This window comes from Teleopsis dalmanni, chromosome X, assembly GCF_002237135.1.
Source record: "Teleopsis dalmanni isolate 2A chromosome X, ASM223713v2, whole genome shotgun sequence".
Classification (NCBI taxonomy): Eukaryota; Metazoa; Arthropoda; class Insecta; order Diptera; family Diopsidae; genus Teleopsis; species Teleopsis dalmanni.
The window spans coordinates 24,443,420-24,462,442 of NC_051848.1; the positions used below are offsets into that span (position 1 = coordinate 24,443,420).

The window sequence follows — 19,023 nt, forward strand, 5'->3', positions numbered from 1 at the left end:
ATGTTTAGCACTCGATAGGAACCACTTAACTTATATTCTATGCATAGTTTATCTGAATAAAAGATATAGCCAGTTTCAATAATACATTTAATTTTTGTCTAATATCTAATCTAATATATGACATTTGTAATGAATGAGGCCATTTTTATAAGTATTTAGGTATTCTCTTTAGTATTTAAATCATATAATGAAAGCATTAGCCCAATATATTTTTAAATTAACCAAATAAGGAAATAAGAACCCAGTAACTTGCTATACTTATAAGACTAATGTCTTTACTTTTTATACTGAAATCAATATATATATAACTTCATTACTTAATAGAAGTAGATTATAGAATGAAGAGTTAAAACTCTATTATTTAGCATCGATCCTTAACACGCTCAGCACATATGTTTTTGTAATGTCATTGATCTCCATATGTCCATGCATATAAAAATATTCTTATGGAAGAAAGTAACAATTAACACAATTATTGTTACACTTTAAGAACGCAGTAAAGATTTAATGTAAAAATAAATTAATATGTTTTGTTTAAGCTCAAGTTGGTCAATTCTTGTACTGTAATATTTTCATTCAATATTGATATTGAATTACTGTTTTTTTAAATTATTTTCTTTAAAAACTATATTCGATAGTCATTATCAAAATTTAACAAAAAAAAAAAACAAATCCTTAACAAAAATACATGACCTAAGTTTATGGTATAAGAACGAGGCGTAGCTCATAGCTTAGCTTAAAATTAACTTTGAAAAAGTCTTAATAGTATTAATACTATAATTTTTATAAAGTTAAATATATAGCTTTATATATATATTTAAATATAAGTTCTCGACAGTTACTTTCTGTGTACGCTATGTAATATGTATTGTAATAACCAATCAATTTCATTCATTTAATTACTTGATTTGCCTCAAAAACTATTTTGACGGCAAATCTTGTAATATTGATAATTAATATATTAATATATGTATATATTTGGTTTATATGTGTACAGATAGATATATACTTCGCTCTATTATTGAATATACCACAGAGTTTCAATATTTCGTGGTTTAAAAGTAATATTTTTTACTATCTGACTGGTCGCTGTTTTTGAAGAAGTAGATTTTTAAAAAAACATTTTAGTAAATATATAAAAAGTTAGAAGTATCTATATATATTTAATTTTAAATATTTTAGGTCTATATAATTATATTTTATTCACATATGTATTGTATTTTATTCATGTATATATATTATAAAACTTTTATTATAGTTTTTTATATCATTTTTTTATGCTATAAAAATTTATAACTACAAATATTTATATAATCATATATCTGTAATATCTGTATCTGTATATATGTATAAAATGTTATTTTATTAATGAATATGTACTAAATATTTTTAATATATCTATCTTTTAATTTATATAATTTCTTACATGTATACGTAAGTGTATTATAGGTATATTTAGTATAACAGTTATCTGTATAACACTTAGCTTTTACGGTAAATATTATAATTATAAAAAAATGTTGTACAACATCTTTCTAACATATATCACAACAGTGCAGACAGAATAAAAACCAAAATAAATGCTATCAAAGTAACGTAATAAATATTTTAATAAATTTTGAAATAATCGATAAATATATAAAATATATATTTTATGTAATGAAATGTATAATAAATTTTTAAAATAGTCATTTTTAAGAATCAAATTTAAAAAAAAAACATTTCGCAAACTCGAAACTCATTTCAACATAGTTTCATTATTGATATCATCTTCAATCGTCTACGACTCGAAACAATGTTCTTGATCAAGCTTTTAAACTTACACATGTCATTATAACGTTGTTTTTTATATTATTTCTTTTTAAAAATAATTAAAAAAAACTAAGTTTTAAGATTTTATTAGATGTCTTCGAAACTGTCTAAATGTGAATTGAATTCAGTTATTCGAGCATGTTTTTCTTTGTAAACATTTTTAATAATTAAATACTTATTTAATATATAAATTGTTTCGTTATATCAAAAACATTTTTATATATTTATATATACATGTTTTTATATTAATTTTTTTTTTTTTATTATTTTTTATGTAGAAATGAAGATGATGCGAATTCGAAACACGAAGATGGTGATGAAGTCGATGATGATGGCACAGCTACCAAAGACTCTGATTCTACTAAGTTAACTGCTGGTGATAATAAAGATTCACTTGATCCGGATCGTCCTAGTTCGTCTGGTAAGACTAAAAAATTGGCGAAAAGCTCAGCCGCTGACGATGGTGGTTCTGTTGCCCCGATCACTGCTATCGATGGCACCATAACAGCCGGTGAAGAAAAGTCAATTAGTGCTGATGTTGATGCTAAAGTTGATGAACAACAAAACGATACTAATAATAAAGATGCTCCAATAATTATCAACGATGAAAATGAACCCAAAACAGCGGCAGCTATTACCGCCGATGACAGTAGTATAAAAGATGCTGCTGTTGTTGGTGCAGATGCTGCAGATAACGATTCGAATACAGCAAATGTAACAGCAACATCAACAGATACAACTTTATCGGCTGATGTGGCTGCTGCTATAGCGGATTCAAATTCAACTGATGCAACAGCAATAACACCAGCTATAACAACAGCACCAACCACACCGGCAGGTGCTGTCGATGGCATATCAAATTCGGGCTCAACCACCAACATAAGCACTACTTCTGCTACTACTTCCTCCACTACTACCCCCAATGAGCAAACGCAAAACGAAACTCTTAACTCCAACTCATGTTTAGGCTTGGACGAAGAAGAAAGTGGTACTGGCAGCTATCCACCAACTAATATGCCAATCGATGACGCCACATTATGGCCATCTATGCAAGATTTGAATACACGTTTACGGCGTGTGATAACAGCCTATCAACGTAATTATAAAAAAGAAGAATTAAAACAACAACAAAAGGCCAAGGTAAGTGATTTAATTTTTTTTAATATCTATAAAATAATATATGAAAATAAAAGAGTACTAAAAGAAGTGGAAAAAAAAGAACTAAATTATTTTAATGAATTTGCGCACATAACTTTTTGAACTTACTGCATACTTTTTAAAGGGATCCGAATCTATCTTCTAAACGTACTGAACAAACATAAACGTATGTAGTAGCTTAGTTATACATATATATTGATTTGTCTAAATTGGGAAGTACTCTTTTTGGATTTGGCTTTAAATGTTTAAATAATTTATTAGCATTAAGAAATTGTTAGTTTTTGAATAAATATTGAATATTTTAAAATTTTGTAAACAATGCAGAATATTTTTAAAAAGTAGCTTTTAGGAAAGTAACGTATTATTGAAGTATAAAAGTGCCTATATATTAAGAAAGTAGAAGTATAGTAAATTCAGTTTAAATATAAGTTATGTAGTTTAAATATAATAAAATAAAAATTAAGCATGAAAAAATATTGGCGAAATGTTATAAAATAAAATAAAATAAAAGAAAATAAAATAAAATAAAATAAGATTATAAAAAAAAATTTGTCAACAATTAAAATTCTTTCAATTGAAACGATTTGTTTTTATTAAAAAGTTCTTAACTAACGTAAAGCAAACGCAAGGAAAAACTCTATTAATAAAAATATACTGTAAAAATAATACTGTTATTATGTTTTCTAAGTTTTTGTGAAAAAAAATATGGCGCATAATTATATATAGTTGCCATATAATATTACATTTTAAGTTCTTTTATGATAAACCCGTAAATTTTAAGTTTTTTCAACTTAGTTGAAATCTTTATTTAAACGTTACTTATTCTTAATTAAGTAATCTATAAATTTATTTTTTTTTAATTAAAATAAATAATAATTGTCTAAATAAAAATTATATTGTATAAAAACTGAAAGTTCAAAGACATTAGAAACCAGGATTATTTCACGTTAAAGGTAAACTTCTTCTGGAATACTGATTCGCTCAAGTTTGGAAATTTGTTTGGAAATTCTGACGTTGATTTTATTCAATAATGTCACATAGTATGCTCCAATTATTGTGCATTTCAATATTCGAATATATGTTTCTATGTAAAATAAAAGTTAACTTAAGCAGGTTTGTTATTCGAATCACTTGGAATCTTTACGCAGCTCATATTTTGGATCATTCACAGTGTTTGATTTAAATGTTCGAATTCGACTACACTTGAACTGCTCGTAGATCTCATTAAGTTCAGGGATGTTATTTTATAAAGCAAAAAATCATATTTTAGTTTATTTTCAATATTAACTAAGTCAATTATTCCAGAAACAAAATTAATTGGGCAAAAATCCAATATCTTAGAAGTGGTACAATCAAATAGCTTACTCTATTCAATATTCTTTAATTTGTTTTGTACTTAAATTGGTTCCGAAATGATGATGATTCAAAATTAGTCAATTTTTTTTTAAATTCGCTTTCAGTTTTGCATAAAATCACATTTATCTGAATTTTTGCAAAATATTTTCTCAATTTTTCATATATCAATAACTTATGGTTTATTTTTTTTTTATTTGCTTCTCTTATTCTCACTGTGATTTCGTCATTTCAATCTAATGTGGGTCAGACTGTTTCTCATAAGTATATGGTTACGCTTTGTCAACGTTATATGACACAACGTCAAATATTAAGGTTCTAAGCCTATTGGTGTTTCTTGAAAGAACATGGTTAGACCTTGTCGACTTTATATGACGTGACGTCAAATATTAAGGTTCCAAGCGCGACCAATTCTACGTCTCGAAACGAGCAACACCTACTTGTGTTTCTAAAAAGTACATGGTTAGACCATGTTGACTCAACGTCAAATATTAAGGTACCAAGCGTGACCAGTTCTTCGTCCCAGTGTCACATATCTTCCAAGTGTTCCTACCAAAACTTGATGTATTTGGTTTCCTCTGTGTTTGCCAGCAACGTGCTTTGTGAGAATTTCGTCGTCAATTTTAACATACTAGTCTCACTATTATTATAAGTATATCAAGAGCTTTAATATTGTTCGTAAGCTTCACATTAAGGAAAAGAATTGTAGAAGATTTATTTCCCTTCACATTGCGTAGAGCACCATTTGGTACATACATGAGTAATAATGTGTTGTTTTAAAACTATTTTTGAGTTTTTCCGTAATTATTATTTAATTCTATAATAATATAGAATTCAACACCATTTATTAGTAAATTAATATTTAATTATTTAATAATATTGTTATTGATAGTTTTTGAAAAAAAACTATTATTATTATGCTTTTAAGTACATATTTATATATAGAAATATTATTTTGAATTCATATTAATAATATTAATGTTGTGATGTAAATTTTTGTTAATAAAAAAACAAAATCCAATATTGTTTAACGTAAAATATATAGAATTTTTTTTTATAAAATTCATATAATTTCAATTGAAAGAAATAAATTTTGTGAAAGATTATAACTTACCAAACTTCCATTGAAAAAAAAATATTTAAATAAAATAGGGACTATGTATAAGTAATATTCTAAAAATGAAAAGAAAAAAAAAAAATTAAAATAAGGCCAAAAATATTCTTTCGAATTGTTTTAAGTTTAAATCTTCGCTTGAAAAAGCAATTAAAAAAATTTTTTTTTTTAATGAAACTTAATTATTTTCGTTATCTCAATCCTTCAAATCGCTCCGTCCTTTTATTTCTTTATTGATAACGCTGAACAGTTACAAGCATTGGTCTCTTCAACGCCTCCATTATCGGTGCCAACAACTCCAACTCTACAATCGATGCAAATGCAAATGCAAAATGCTGCTGCTACTGCTGCTGGCTCACAATTGCATCAACAACCAGTTGATCCTGGCAGTCGCAGCCTACAATCATTGATACAGGGTACCAGTACAATTGTTGGCAGTAATCAGCAATTATCAACTGTCGCTAGTACATCCGCAGCTGCGGCTGCACAAAATTCTGGTCAAGTGATGAACACAACACAATTACAAATGCAAAATCAGCATTTGGTACAACAACAGCAACAACAACAAACACAACAACAACTACAACAACAGCTGCAACAGCAACAACAAACGACACAACAACAACAAGTACAACAACAGCAACAGCAACAACAAGTACAACAAGCCCAACAGGTGCAACAACAGCAACAGGCAGCTGCAGCAGCAGCAGCGGCAGCAGCAGCACAAATGCCAACTGCAGCCGATATAGGACTAATGTTGAGCTTCTTAAATACGACCGATGTCAACCAATTAGCGAACTTGGATCTTAACAAGCTGGCCATGTATTTGGTTAGTATGAACAATGTAATGATCGCCAATTTTTTTTCTTAAAATTTTAATATTACAACACACATATATATTCCATAAATCTTTAAATTGAAACAGCAATGCATAATACTACATTTTCATTTAAATCTTTTTCTGTTCGCCTAAGGTTTTTTTCTTTCATTTTGTTATTATATATCCATCTGTTTGCTTCCTATATCATTTTCCCACGCTTATCAACCTAAAAAAAAGCAAACATTAATGCCTTATCTACTACTTTCCATATAAAACTGAAACTCATTCGAAATTTTCTATAGTAGTTATAAGGATCGGAGATTCCTCTGAGGATAATTTTTGTTTTTTTTTTTTGCTTTGTGCATGACTAATATGAGAAAAGTTTTTTAATTACAGAAAAATTTTAATTTAATTAAATTATGATGTGAAACATTTTGGCCAAATTTTAAAAAGATTAAAAAATTATTTTAAAAATACTACTAATTTAGTTAGTTATTAAAAGTTAATAAAACTTTAAATCGTTATTTAATTAATAATAACAACAAAACTAACAAAGCCTTGACATTATTCTAAAAAAATCGTCAAAGCATTTTTATTTTATTTTTTTTTTAATGAAAATGCTCTCATATTATAATACCATAAAACTAACATAAAAACTACTATGGTTATGGGTATCTTTAAAAATAATATACTTAAATATATAAAATATATATAAAATCACTTATGAAAAAAAATATGCATATAGTCAAAACCAGTTTCTTAGAGTCTTTTGTCAACAAAAGAATAAAGACCCTAAGATGTTACGGTTTTACTGATCAAGAATTATATTGAACGTAATTTTAATAAAATAAGGAAATGTATAAAACTATATGTATATATGTATAAATTTTATAACATAACTTTAAAAAAGTTTACATTTTTATTATAAATGCCTATATTCAGCTCAAGCGAATTTATTATAACAGAAGTTTTGACTAAATATCCTATATATTTACTTATAGTATGTTTCGACATAACGAATATATTAATTAAGAGTAAAATATTATGAGATATTTGGAAAGTGTTAGTTATTACAATTACTGAATGACAATTTAAATTATTTGTAAAATTTTCAAAGTGGGATGACCTGACCCTCTTCTGTTTTTCTTTTTAAATCTCTTAGCACTTTTTTTCATACTTCTCTGTTTATATTCCAATAGAATTCAGGGTCTATCATTTTCGTTAATGTTTTGTTTTTGAAGAGTTTACTTAGACCCCTGCATCTTCAGGAACACAGTAAGCACTGACCTTGTTGTTGCACTTATTATATCATTTAATTTTCAAAAATAGTCTCATATTAATTTGTAGTCAAGCCCTCGTACAAGATGATCTATCTTTTTTAACACTGGAAAGAATTAAATATATTTTTGAATAGCTTCTGCAAGTATGATTAATTGCTGAAACATTTTCGATCCGTTAGCTGTCAGTATATCATAAGGTATAAATGAAACTTTTTCTTCATGGTGATAACCGGTAACCGACTTATTAAACTCATTGCCTATATATCAACAAAAAAATGGAATTGATATTTGGAATAAAATTGAATGTTATAAAATTCAAAAAATAAAGAAGGAAAAATATAGTAATATTCTAGTAACTCTTTCAAAAATATCACTACATCTCTCTAATTACATATATATATTTTGCACCCTTGTGTTATAATATCCTTCATTTTTAACTAACAATTGTTCGTCATATGCATTTCTTGTTTCCTTTACTTTATTTAGATTAATTCTTTTTGTCTAAAATATATGTTATAAATTATTAAAGAATAAAATGTGTCACCATAATTTTTACACATAACACATATATATATATATATATTTATATATTTATATCGTTATACAATATATGTATTGTATGGTTGTAGAAGGGTCATAATTGTTATAGGATTAAGAACCCTGTTTAGCAGATATTAAAGGCAAACACAGATGTGTGCCTTACTGTTTACTTTAGGAAATTCAAAGAAGTTATAAATTGTATATTTTTTTTCTTATATCCATTCTTATTCACCCCTACTTTATCAAAATTTTGAAATTTTTGTCATTATACACTCTACAATTTCAAAATGTATTGACGAAGTTGAAATAAAACAAACGAAATATAATTTATGCAAAAATATTTTTACTTGTATCAATTATTCAACGGATGAGCATATGAAATGAAGAGAATATCAGCCTCTAAATGAGGTGGACTCGATAACAACCAACCAACCACTTTGTGATAAAGTGAAGTAAATAGCAATTATATATAGTTAAACGAATCTTTGGTGATACTAAAACCTGAGCAAGTAACTATTCGCAATAATTATTTGAGGGAAAAATCAGTATAAAACGTATTTGTATATGCACAACGACGGTTAAATTAGAATAGGGTTGGAAATACTAATGTCGATCCTCTTTTGCAAAGATGTATTGTTGATGTGTGATGGTGGGGTGATTATTACCAGTGGTTTTCATTGTGCAAAAATTAAATATTTCACATTATAAAGCGCAATTCATGCGCATTTGTATATCTGTTATGTTATGATGGTAATATGATACAATTTTTACTAAAATATTTTGTATTTCAATAAAGTTTCTTTTCGTTTTTCAATAAATAATAAAATACGAAAAATATTTATGGTGTTACCTACCAACATAGTAGCAAACATTTTCAAGTCGACGATTAAAATGTTTGAATTGAAGTATATTTGAGTTAAAGTTTACATACAGAGAGTATTGTATTAACTTTATTAAAAGCATAACTTTTAACTATTACTTAATAAGTTTGTATTATAAAAAATTAAACAATTTTTTAAATAAATTCAAATTTATTCAGCAATATAGCCTCCCTTAATTTATTCCAACGCTTCTCTTACATTTCAATGGGTCTTTTTGTAGAAAGGTTAATTTTTAAACTGAAAATAGACTTCAGTTTGAATAAATAATACTAACTCTTTTTTTTAAGTGTATTTTTTTTTTTAATTCTCCAAACGGCCGCTAACAACTAGAACCGATGAATATATTGGATTTTGTGATTTTGTACTAATGATTGACTTGTGATAAGGAGCTTTTCTTCAGTAAAAAATCACTTGTCTTTTTTTAGAATTTTTTTCAAGCACACACCAATAATGCCATATAAAATTAGCTGTCGTTTCCTTGTTCATAGATCATAGAAATCATAGATTTAAATTTGACCAGCTGGTTTTGGTCACATTGGGGCGAGTTTCAACACTTGGTTTTCACTTAATTGAATGCCAATACGAAACTGGAGTGTGGTGATAGATAAGTGTTTTATATATTGTCACATCCCGCATTACAAAATTGTGCTGAAGCCATTCTGCACAACGTTTCGAAGTACTATATGCTTTAATATATTTTTAAAAACAATTTGTTAATTAACTCCTTTTGCAAATGCGAGATAATTTTTTTGAATTTAACCTTTAGCACAATTCATAAAATAAAAAACACAATTCCAAACATGTATGACATATAAAAATAGTGCTGTAATAAAGCGCAGGAGTGCTTTAGTGAATTACTATTTTTCAAAACATTGTATATAAGTTGTTTCCTTAATTTATAGGTGTTAAAAATAATTAATAAATTTCTAGCCGTTTAAAATGCAACATTTTAATTTGATGCAATACTTTAGTTTCATCAATAGATGTGTAATGTGTTAGAAATAAAGTTCATTAATAATATTTTAAACTGTTGTAAGTTAAAAAAAAACTTAATTTGTAGTGAAATAATACTTTTGACAAAAAGAACAATGTTAAGATCAGTCCGCTAATCTTATCGTCTCAAATATTGCGGTTAAGATATTTCAAAGATTGTGTGTGTATGCAGAATCATTATGTTATTAAACTAAATTGACTTTATGTACATCTTTGGATATCCACATAATATATATATCAATAAAAAATACAATATCAACAGATGTTGATTAAACAAATTTTCGTAAAAGTTTAATCTTCTAATTACCATCGCCCTAAATAATCAAATATTCCTCCTTTGCGACTTGAAGTCCATCTGAGAAGACACTGCTATAGATCTGTTAACTTTTTCCAATACTATTATCATGTATGAACGATTTTGTTTACTTAACAAATATATCGATTACATTTTTACTATAACAAATTTGAGGATGAAAAAAGTGTGTTATATACTATATTATGTTGAAGCTATTTGAGCCAGTTCACTTGAGCACTTTTACTCTTTCTTAACTCGAGGTATTTTCAAAACCCCTCTTTACGCCTTAACTGGATTAATGTTTATCACTTCATCAGACTAAGCAATAATTGACCTCAGATCTGCATACCTCCCCGTGAAGCCTGTAACCATTCTGAGATTTGATAACGCGGTATTGGTAAATCTGTCAGTTTTTGCAAATACATACTATATTGTGTTTATTTAATTTATTAAATTACACATGTGTTATCACATAAAAAATACTTATTAGCAGATTTGTCATAAAAAATGTATGATTCAGTTAAATAAGTATTGAGTATTCTATATAAGCTAGAGTACCATCCATTTAAAAATTAAAGTAATTAATAAAAGTGATACCTTTGCTCATGTGTATGCATGAATTTATTAAATCTTTACCAATTTTTATAAAAGACCTTGCTCAACGTCTAAATGGATTATTTGTCAAAACTTTGCTGATAAAAAAATCCCAAATTTATTTTATCGTATAACATGTTTTTTACGAAAGGTAAAGAAATTCTAAAAAGTAAATTTAATTTTAAAAGTGTTGCCCATTGAGCTCTTCGCAATCGAATAATTTGTAATGCCTGAATCAAAAGTCACCTTCTGACATTAAGAACTTTTGTTAAGAGTATATGTCCTGTGTAAAGAAAATAAGTTCTTTCAAATTATGTTAAAAAATAAATTTGATTTTAAAAATATAGTCTATTTATATGGGCTCTCTATAATCGAGTAATTTGTTATGCCTGAGTGAAGAAAAGGATTCTAACTTAACCAGTTCAGTCACTTTCTGGGAACAAAGTCTCGTCAATAAGAGACATTCTGAACTTCATTCAAAATTTTTACATAATTTTTTAATTACAATAAAAAGTAAAGAATGATACATCATTTATTATCAGTTCTCATAATGTTAAGCTCTAGTGTTCTATATGCTTTTATCGGATTTAATCTTCACTTGAATTAAGTAACTATATCAAATGCGCTCTCTCTTTGTTACAGATTATATATCATTAATTGTATATTTTTCAATTTGATTATCCCTATATTTACATATGCACTATTGTTATATTTTGAGTGACCCTGTATTGTTTATTTTATATTTTATTTCTTCATTTGTTTTTATATAAAATTTTAATATAAAAATATAATAGAAATATGTCTACATATTTTCGGTGCTATAATTTGTCTATTAATTATTGACTTTTGAAAGGCTATGGTAAATGTTGTCGTTGCTGCTTTCTCCTGTTTTTCGAACTGTGTTGTATGACTGTGATTGTGACTGTGACTGTGATAAACCCTAATTGCAGTCATTTAATTTCTTGACAATATACAACAACGTAAGCACTGCTCCTCTTCTGCATACCGCCCCGTTTCAAATAACACATCGCGTCATAGCCATAGGGCTAAATTGCCTATATACATTTGCAATAATGCATATGTAGTGTAATGTATGTGCACAAGAAATGTATGTTGGTTTAATTTATTTGTTAGAGAACACTTTTAAAATATGAACATTATCATAATTTTTTTTTGTTTTGTTTTTATTCGCATGCTGAACGTATTTAGAATAAACTTGATTAATATTTGCTTATTTCCCTACTTTCATATGTGTATGTGAGGTATTTCGCACGACAAGTATATCTGAATCTGAATATCTACCATACATACTTTATGTGTATGTATGTATGTATGTGTGTTTGAGTACGTGTAATAAATATGCACATCTGAGCATATTCAACGCTAAATAAACGACAGTTCATTTCTTGTGCAGAAATACATCTCGTTGAACTCAACATAGGCATAGGCGTGGTGTATATTGTGTTGTGTGTTCTGTGCTTAAATTCGATTTATTATTTTATTATTATAAACAGTCTCATTGCTGTTGTGTTAGCTGACTGTTTTTCACTACCCTTCTTCTTGGCTAAGTTTGTTGTGTTCAGGGTCAACAGTTGGCGCTCTCGTCAATGACAGACTGAAAGGCTGGAAAGCAAACAACAATCAATGAAGGTACACAAATACTATCTCTGTCACTCCTGTCTAAGATGAACTGTAATTGCGACAAATATACGATACAAAAACAATAAAAAAAAGCAACTACAAGAATTGAGCAGCGAATATACAACAACTAATCAACCTACCAACTCAACTCAACTAACCATCCATCCATCGAACCAACAAACACTTTTACCTTTCAGCCAAACATCCAAACTCTTCGCCGTCGTCGTCATAACTAACCTAAACGCTGTGTGCTGCACCTCACTAAAAGCATATTCACTACTTACTCTTATTCATTTTACCAAGTAAAATTCACGCCGCTAAAGTAGCAAGCGCATATTTAAAATTTATTCTCAATCGTTTGCTTTAGTTTCTTTTTTTTTGTTTTTTTAAGACACTTTTTAGTTTGTCGTTGGTTGGTCTTAAATTGTAGAAGTTGTTGTTGTTGGTGGTGGTGTTGGTGTTTTGTTGTTATAATTTTATTTCTTTTACATTTGATGGATGTGGATTAACATGTTGTTTCTGATATATTTGCGTGTGTATGTATGTATATATCTACAGACAAATAGATAGACATTGTTTTACCTTTTTGCCTTCTACCTGTGTGCACAAAAATGTTCTTTTCAAAAAGAAAACAAAAAAATTATTTAGTTGAATGGTGTCAATAAAACATTAAATATGACTTGACTAAAGGTTATTATTTTTATTTAGATCTACAGTACTAGAATCTTCCACAATTTCTATTCTATAAATTTATATGTAAATAATGTAAATAAATATGAGAGGCAAAACAATTAGTAGTAGCAATGAAATAGGTTAAAAGGAATTTAAAATTCATGTGAACGACGAACGTAGTAACGGCTCAACACGATTCGGTTTGGTTCGGGTTTGGTTTGTCGTCTTGGCTTCGTTTGGCTTGGTTTGGCAAGTTGATAAACTGGTGTCGTTTCTTCTCTGTACCTTTTTGTACTTTTGTATTGATATCTGCATGCAACATATCGACAGGTACTTGCCTCTTTGCAGTAAAAGCATTTAGTTTAGTTTTTTCTTGACACAAATTTTTTTTACATTTTTTTTTTTATATATAATTTTCTTGAAGTATTTTCTTGCTATCAATAAATTAGCATATCCAATGTACTGCAAGCTGTATGTGTTTAATAGTGTGTTTGTGTCAGTGTTTGTGTGCTTGTTTGTATGCACCTGGCACGAAGTGTATTCAAAAATTAATAAATTATTTAATATATTATGGAATAATTTAATTAACAAAAGAAGAAAAACAAGTTGAACCTAATAAATAGAATAGTTAAATAGTTTTATACAACAATAAATACTGTACACTGTATAGTATATTTTATGAAAAACAAAAAAAAAGTAATTATTATGTATTATTGTTGTATATAATATTTTTTTTTTATATAAAATCAGTGCATATGATTGCAATTCGCTTCACATATTCTAAATATATGTATATGTGTGTGTATACCTCCTTACCACTTACCTATCAACTGCCATAGTTTTAACGTTTTGGCAAATTTCTTACTTGCTAGCTTGCTTGTTTGTCTGTCGGTCTGTGTTTGTCTGCATGCCTGCTTGCTTGCATTCATGTTTGTCACTCTATGCACCATTCATTATGTGAACGTTGTATTTTAGGTTAAACTTGAACTTGAATTCTTGACATGTAACTAAAATGTTGTTCCTTCCGCACACCATTTTTCGCCCATACACGAATTTCTAATACTTTCAGGTGTAGTTTTCAAGCAGTTTTAAGTCGCCTTACATACTCATTGAGTATGATAGAACCTAATTTAATGTTTAGTTATAGTTTACTGTGGTGCTTTTAATGCCTAGTGTGCGGTTCTGACATAGTGGTGAATATATAGACTCCCTCGCGTATTTGTGATTAACTTATACTTCAATATATGTAGATGTAATACACTTCATACGAATTTTTAAGATATTATAAGATATATTTATAATATATTTTATATATTATACAACAAAAGCTATCACTATTTTATAAAAAGCTTTGAAGTCGCTCACTCAGACTTATATTCTTGCATATGTTGACGCAGAGATCCAGTGATCTGAACTAAATCGTATGGAGTTTGTTATGACGTTTTTTTGCTCAATAAAAACATTGTATTCACGATGGTAGACTTGTTACTCTCCATTTTCACATACACTAAAAAAAACTATTGGAATAATTTTGACTATCAAAATTCATGATATTTTTAAGATTAAATTCTAAATCATTGTTCTTAATGATCCAAAAACTATTTTTGCTTTGAAACATACATCTGTTTTATGTCCGCAAAATTTTTTAAACGCCCTAGGTTAGTTATATGTAGGAGTGTGCAAGTAAAGGTTATTTTTTGAAATAGAAGAGCTAGAATTTTTTTTTTGTATTTAATAAAACTGTGATAACAAAAACTGTCAAATTCACTATCTATTCACGTTTTCCTATTCACATTTAAAAAAAAAATTTTTTCTTATACGTATTTTATTATTTATTTCATTTAATTTAATATTTTTATTCTATTTAATTTACTATTTTCACTTTATAAAACTTGGTATTTTTTTTTAATATTTTGTTCTCTAATTTATTTTTTATTACATTTTTTTTACATTATTTTTTTTACATTTTTATATAAATTTTTTATAAATTTACATATTTTTTTATATTATATACCTTTTTCATATTATTATATACCTTTTATATATTATTATATGTACTTTTTTATATTAATGTATATATTTTTTATAAAGTCGTATAGATTTTTTACATTGTTATATATTTTTTTATTATAGATTTCTATAATAAAAGATTTATAGATTGTTATTATAGATTTCTTTAAAAGTAATATATATTATTTTTATATTTTTATACATATTTTTTATAGTGTTATATATTTGTTTTATAGTATTATATAGTATTAATTTATATATTTTTTATATATCATTATATTTATATTAAGTTTATTATTTTTATATTTTTTAATTTAGTATTTTTACAGCTAATTGTTTTTATTTTAATATTTTTGTGTATATTTTTTTTTTGTTTTTTTATTAATTTGGTATAATTTTTTATTTGATTTATTTTATTTTATTAAATTATTTTTATATTATTATATTATATATATTTGTTTATTTATATTAAAATGAATTAAAAAAATATTTGATTAAAAAAAATTAATTAAGTAAGAGAATGGAAAATAATAGCAACAACAAAATTTTAATATTTTTAATTAATTAAATTTTTGGCTGACCATACAACGGTTTCGAGTATTCCCAAATACTCATTATGTTTGGTTTTTTTTTTTTTGGAAATGTTTGTTATAATTAACAAATTTGGAACTTGTGCCCTGCCAATTTTAAAGCTTAGAATCATACCATTAAAAAAAATAGTTTATATTAAAATATTTATAGTTTAATTTTGTTATTTTGTTTTTTGTTTTTCTCTTGGTAGTTAAATTGAATATAATGCTTTGTAGTTTAATCAAAGTAGACCGTTATATAAAAACTTAAATATATGCTCATAACTGTGTTGGGTACATTTTAAACTCATGTTGAGTAAATTTTAGTTCTATCTATAAAAACACTTGACGTACGCGTACCGTTTGGCTTGAACACTATCAGTTAACTTTTTTCACTATGGGATTCAACAGGTCATTCCTCGTCGTTGTATGTATCCCAACAAATTTCAATCATATAAAATAAATTCCATAAGGTAAAACTGAATTACACAAATTATTATTGTTTTTTTTTCTGTTTTTGTTTTTGTAACCTATTTTTATTTTTTGCTTTATTGGCATAACATAACATATCACAGTTTTTCATAATTTAAAAAAAATTAAAAATAACGTTTGTAGTAAAAACACGACACAGACGACGATATCAATTACATTTACTTGGTTTCGCATATTATTTTACTCAAATTAATAAGTAAATCTGTACGCTGTAGCGAATATATTAACATATTTGCAAACATCTTTGCAGATATATTGTATAGTATATTATAGTGAAATACAAAATACAAAAAAAGATAAAAGTAACAAGTTATTTATTTCGAAAGTTTTGCATACACAATCTCATTTTGTTTATACGCGTATATGTTTCTCTACTGTTCTCAATTGCTTGGTTCCTCAAATGAATTACATTAATAAATAATATTTTCATATCAATTAACTGAGTAGTGTTGAAAAAAAATAATAATTTTTTTATCAGTTTGGAAAGCACAATAGAATCTCTTATCTTGCGAAATTTGTGTGTTAGAATAGTCGGCGAGGCAAATGTGTGTATACTTTTAAAACAGGTCCGATTTCTCAGAAAAACATAGAAAAAGTGTAAGGCCCTCACTGACTGACTGGTTGACACAAATACAATTACCTTTTTTATTACAGTTATTGTCACGTCTTTTTTTATAATTTCCGGTTGACTTAAAGAAAAATAAATAGTTTTAAACCACTATTGATGGAATTACAAATATGTAATTAGCATATAATTAAGGTATATTTATCTGTCAGACCTGTTGGTAATAAAAACTAATATTTCGATGTCACATGGACTATTTATTGATGTTACATTTATCGAGTGATCAAAATTTTTCTAAAGTGGTAATCTATAATCCTTTTTCTAAGTGTCTTATCTGTTTTGAACATTGACTAATATAATTTGGAACCTATGACTTACTTCCATACAATTGCTCCAAATGAGCGATTGTGGGATATTAATATGGTGTTAATACATAAGAATTATGATATTGCTATTTTATCAAAAAAAAGAATTTCTTAATAGAAAAAGTCACTGAAATTGTAAAAATAAACTATTCAAAGCCAGTTTTAATAATGCTTTGAAACCAGTGGCACATACATAGGGAAGTTTTTTGTTCACGTTCTCCCTCTGATATATTTCCGGCTATTTTATACTGAACATAATGTTTTTTAAATAAATTTTTTTATGAACTTTTAATTAACGTTCAAAACAAACATTGAGTATGAGTCCCTATACAAGTTACTTATTATTATTTATATTAAGTGTATATGAAGCGGTTAAGACGGAGTTTCTTGTTTGATAAGACATCTCGTGAACTAATAAGCTAATAAGCAACTTTATTTAATTTTCTTCCACATCTATTGATGTTTGGCTTTTATGTAGATATAATATAACTCAACGATCGATATCTCAGCGAAGAACTGCAACAAAAAGTGAGAACCGTAATTTGCCATAATTAATGTCTATTATTTTTCATATATATATATTTTTATATATATACCCCTTTATGTAAAAGTTGGCATTAGTCCTAGTAAAGGATTATCTGATATTGGGGTTGGATTTTTTTATTTCTCTGAACAGTGATTGTCTTACTACATTGCTATAATAGCCCTGTAATCATATGAACATATTTTGTTGAAATTTATTTTTTAATAACAAAACACCACTTCGACACACATAACGTTTAGTAGTATTATAAGTCACAATATATGTAAGTAGTAACACCTGTATATTCTATCCATATAGTTTCAAAATTTTTGAACAGATATTTTCTTATTTTAGAAGTTTACAATAAGAATATTTTTTAAATTATTTTTTAATATATTTTTCGTTTTTTAAACCAAAATAATTACAACCCGTGTTTGAATTCTTTAACCTCTCGAAAGTATGGATTTTGTTAGTCTTAGAAACAATTTTTTTTAGTGGTATTTAAATAGAAAATTGAATATTTCACAGAAAGTAGAGGTCAGCTCCCAAGTATACTATTTCACAATTTCACTTTTACATATTATATATTATGTCAGTCTTCAAAATATCAAAATTCAAAGTATTTCACTAGAAATTGTCACCCATCTGGCCAATGTTTCAACTTTAAATACGGAAATTTTTTATATAGGGGTCTGATTTATGAAACAAGATATTTTCAGAAAATGTGAGATTGGCATAGGAAAATTATATGCGTGTCCGCATATCAACGCTTGTGACCCATATATTTTCCAAATTCGTTATGTTTTTTTGTACCGTTAATAGTTGTAATGTTGAAAGCAATTCTAACTTGCTGACAACATTCTACAGATAAAACTGTTTATTTCGCTTTAGTTTCATATGATAAACTATTGCAAAAATAGTTGAAAATAAATCCCTTCTATTATGTAATCACTTCCAGAAGTTAAAAATAAATAAATGAAATAAATCAGAGGTTTTCGTAATTTATTTACATTTTTAAAATATTTTTCTTTTGTAGATAACATTTTACGATAAACGAAAAATTAATGAATAAACCGAATCTAATAGTTCTCGGAAGTTTTTCTTAACTGTATAGCATTTGTGGACTAATGAATTCCAGAAATTCTAATTACAAACATTAATAAAATAATGATTAGCATTAGAATATATGTATATATACTGAGATATCGTATACAACGATACGATAGTAGTTCTCTGAGAGCTACTATTCTATATTTCTAAAGTTTTTATATTGGTTGTAGCATCCACATCATTGGCGAGAATACATATTTTCTTTCAAATATAGCAATTAAATAATACAAAAGCTA

General features: G+C 26.7%; 1 protein-coding gene across 11 annotated transcripts in view; it reads left to right on the forward strand.

The window, feature by feature from the left end:
• Positions 1-19,023, forward strand: part of LOC119662531 (serine-rich adhesin for platelets) — an 86,335-nt gene that overhangs the window by 47,384 nt on the left and 19,928 nt on the right. For 6 of the 11 annotated variants that reach the window (XM_038072165.1, XM_038072164.1, XM_038072167.1 and 3 more), the window contains 2 exons: positions 2,091-2,952; positions 5,688-6,281. In XM_038072165.1, the coding sequence (XP_037928093.1) occupies positions 2,091-2,952; positions 5,688-6,281 (1,456 nt within the window). The remainder of the gene's footprint in view (positions 1-2,090; positions 2,953-5,687; positions 6,282-19,023) is intronic. The other 5 variants (XM_038072170.1, XM_038072172.1, XM_038072173.1 and 2 more) reach the window with 3 other exon arrangements.